We start from the raw sequence: 3,430 nt of genomic DNA, 5'->3' as shown, positions 1-3,430 counted from the left end.
TCAGCCTGAGACGCGGTGCACCGGATTGCTGCACACCGTCATCCTTTTCGAGGGTGTCGTCAACTGTCTTGTACGTCCATGACTGCGGTGCTTCCCCTTCCCTCACATAAATTCCCGTCCCCTCGCCGTCAGAAAGTTCCACGACATGATGCCACCTCGCATTGTACACAGACTCGTACAATCCCTCCAGTTTAATTGGCGCACTCATCGTCATTGAGCTCATCAATCCAATGAAGGCTGCATCCAATAAACGTTTGGTGAGGTTATGAACATTTGCCTTTACCTCCTCGGCAGCTAATGACCACTTCAGTAGAGTGTCCACACCTTTCTCGCAAAGCCTGCGTACATCCTCTTCCATATCCATTTCGTCCCTCACAGCCCTCTCCATCCTCTTGTAACGATCCGATTCCTGCATTTTGAGCAGTGAAAACGTAACGCGGATATACTTCGTGGGGTAAATAAAAAAATCCCTCAGCAAGACATTCTGATTGGCGGGCAAAATGCCCATGCCGTCCAACTCCATCACAAGAAAATCATTCAATTGCATGTCCATGACGCGAACTCTTCCTCTAAATAGCACATCTTTGATCGTGGTGGCAACGGTCAATTCTAATTTTTGCCTTCGCCTTGCCCTTTCTTCCGCCTCACGCCTTTCTTCCACCTCACGCCTTTCTTCTCTCATTACATAAGAAATAGCTGCGTTTAGTTTTCTCCTTGCAACAGGAGCGACCGTATTCTTTCCTTCATATTTCCCCCATTGATCGAGAAAATGCACACCCTCGTGGTGAAGCTTATAAACAGCCTCCCATAGTATTTTCCTCTCATTCAGCTCTTGGTACGCAGTTAAATTAAAAATCAATTCAAGAAGCTGCTGGTTCTGGATAAACACCGTGGGTCCCAACACGAACATCTCCATAACGACGCTCCCATCTCTTTCCACAACCCACTCATCGCCCAAGTAGCTCCGAATGAATTCATTCAGCCTCATTTTGTAACTGAGAGTGCTTCCCTCCAGCAGAATGTCCTTTATGTAGCTGTACGTGGTCCACTGTGGTTGCTGCGCCTCCGCTCTTATGTGTGTCGCAGAGGGTTGATCTCTCTTACCCTCAAATTCCTGAATCGCTCTCCTCTGACCTCCCTGCGGCACGGCAGACGCTCGACTCTTGGCATTGCCACCTTGCACTCTATTTTGCTTTGGAGGCATTGTTTCTCCTTGTTTTCTTGGTTGTATTGAGTTAAAGCTGAACACTAACCACAAACCAAAAAAAAGAATAAGAATAAAGGAAATTACGCACAGAAATTACTGGCAGCCAAAACAAGAGTGCCATACGCGCGGTGTGACGGCACTGTACTCGATGCACGAGGACCACCACAACGACGGCAATTGGGTGCCATCCACCCAGCACAGTGTTGGTGAGAGCAAACAATAACAACGTGGTGCGCACGGAGGGTCCGCTCACGCGTACCGCTCGCCACGGTCCCGCACCCGTGTGACACCGCCGACACCGCACACACTCTGCAAGAGGACGTGGGCACATCACCGCGGGCACAAACACGCAAAAGTGGGAGGAGAATTCGCTGCAGCAACAGCGACCACATGCAGACACCCAAAAACACACGGCACAACAGCGATGCATCACGGTAAGTTCCCCCACACAACAGAAAAGAGTGCAACTTGCATTCTTTATGGAAAATATCTGCGGTGTGCAAGGCAAAAGAGTGCCGTGACGCCGCCTTTCATATTGCATTCGCCATTCACATATCACGTGGGAGCACGCAGCCACTACTCCTCCGCTCCGCTCCCCGTGCTGCTCGTGTCGCTCCACTGGAGGAAGTTGTCACCGCACATCCCCCTCACCGTGCATTGCGGAATACAAACCTACCACACGGCATGGGTGCGGTGCCGCCCCGCCAATAAATCCCAGGAAACTCCCCACTGCCTCGTGTGGCACGGACGGCAGACTCATTATGCCTGCGAAAGGCTTTTTTTACAAACAAGAACGCGGCCCCACCACACGCCCGTAAAAAGTTTGTTCCTTCGCACGCAAAGGAGTTGAGCGGGAGAACAGCAGGAAAGGCAACACACGCAACCATGAGCAGCCCGCACACGCCAGCGCACCGCTGCCCCGCATATCACCAAAAATAAAAATAACAAAGAAACATGCCACATCCCGACTGCAAATCGCAGGTGCGGTTGCAGCACACACTCCCACCTCCTGGGCGTGTGCGGCCCCTCGCTGCTCGGCGCTCTAAGTGGGATCACCAAAAGCACCAATTCGGGAACATTCGACCACCGCCACAGCAGTCACGCTCCCCATTTCTCACAAAGACAAAGGCTTGCGGCGGCGCAGCGGACGGCGGGACGCACAGTCGCAGGGTAATGGACTGCCGCAGGAAGCACGCAACGGCGATGCGCCCCTCCTTGGGGCCGCCCAACAAAAAACATGTGTCGCGCAGTCCCCGTGAGCAACACACATTGAACCGTATTCAGCTCCACTACTGTGGCCATCCGCACACACAGCATGAGTGCGACAACGCAGGCAAGGAAGCACGGAATACCACCACGCATCCCTCCCATAAAGGTCAGGCGGCGTCCGTGCTGCCCTCTACAATAATTCCACCCCACACCACCCCTCTGCATATCCGCAGCAAAAAGGCCCACACGGTGTGCACTACATTAAATTTCCTAAAGAGCAAACCGGATCATCAGAGCGCTGCACACTTCTCAATGTTGAGTAGAGACTCTCTGATCCTTGTCGCCGCCAGCCTGCGGTATCATGGAGTGGCATTGCGTTCTCGGCATATCTCTCCGCTTCCCTCGCTGTCCCGACGCCGCAAATGAAGTGACGTCCCACAAGTGATTTCGACCGTTCCGAACAACGTGACGTGTCAGACGCGCTGAAACTGTGCGTGTGTTTATTACGGGCGAGCGACACGATGCCCTCGCACATCCTTGTATTCCGATCCTGCGCAACACCATATTCGGCGGTGCTGAAAGCGTTGGACACCAAACACGCAAAAATCGCACAATGAATGCCTCTGGAGAACAAACCCCCCATTAACGTCGCCGCAGGCACCGTAACAACAAAGTAACAAAAGAAAACCAACCTCTGCGCGCCCTCCCGCAAGAAGGTGAAGACACACACGCTTGTCCCTTGGCTTCACCCCAACTCTTCAAAAGTTGACAGGTCTATGGCACGAGGAATCACGCTACTCATCCCTCGCTCCCTGTCACGAAGCGTGGACGCTGCGAGAGGCTGCCAAGATGAGCCTCACGTGTGTGGAGGACCCCAATGCTCGGGGCAGGTCGACAGCCACCCACACTCACCCACACTCACAAAAGGGCAAAGGCATGGAGAAGAGAAGCCCGCCGCACGGTGCATTCAAGAAGGCACACGCAGAAGCACCGCCATACACATCGTACCGCAAA

At 53.2% G+C, this 3,430-nt stretch overlaps 1 protein-coding gene across 1 annotated transcript, besides 1 other annotated feature; it reads right to left on the bottom strand.

Moving 5' to 3' along the window:
• On the bottom strand, positions 1 to 1,204 carry Tc00.1047053506535.10 (retrotransposon hot spot (RHS) protein, putative; the record flags this gene model as incomplete). Its single annotated transcript, XM_797902.1, has 1 exon — positions 1 to 1,204. A coding segment is annotated over one exon (1,204 nt), but the record flags the coding sequence as incomplete, so codon positions are not given.
• Positions 1 to 3,430: a sequence feature (areas not merged during assembly with more than two copies in the genome that could not be assigned to a particular haplotype).

Source organism: Trypanosoma cruzi, genomic scaffold, assembly GCF_000209065.1.
Source record: "Trypanosoma cruzi strain CL Brener 1047053516601 genomic scaffold, whole genome shotgun sequence".
NCBI classification, from domain to species: Eukaryota; Euglenozoa; class Kinetoplastea; order Trypanosomatida; family Trypanosomatidae; genus Trypanosoma; species Trypanosoma cruzi.
The sequence above is the reverse complement of the archived record's forward strand: the minus strand, read 5'-3'. Positions and strand labels throughout refer to the sequence as shown.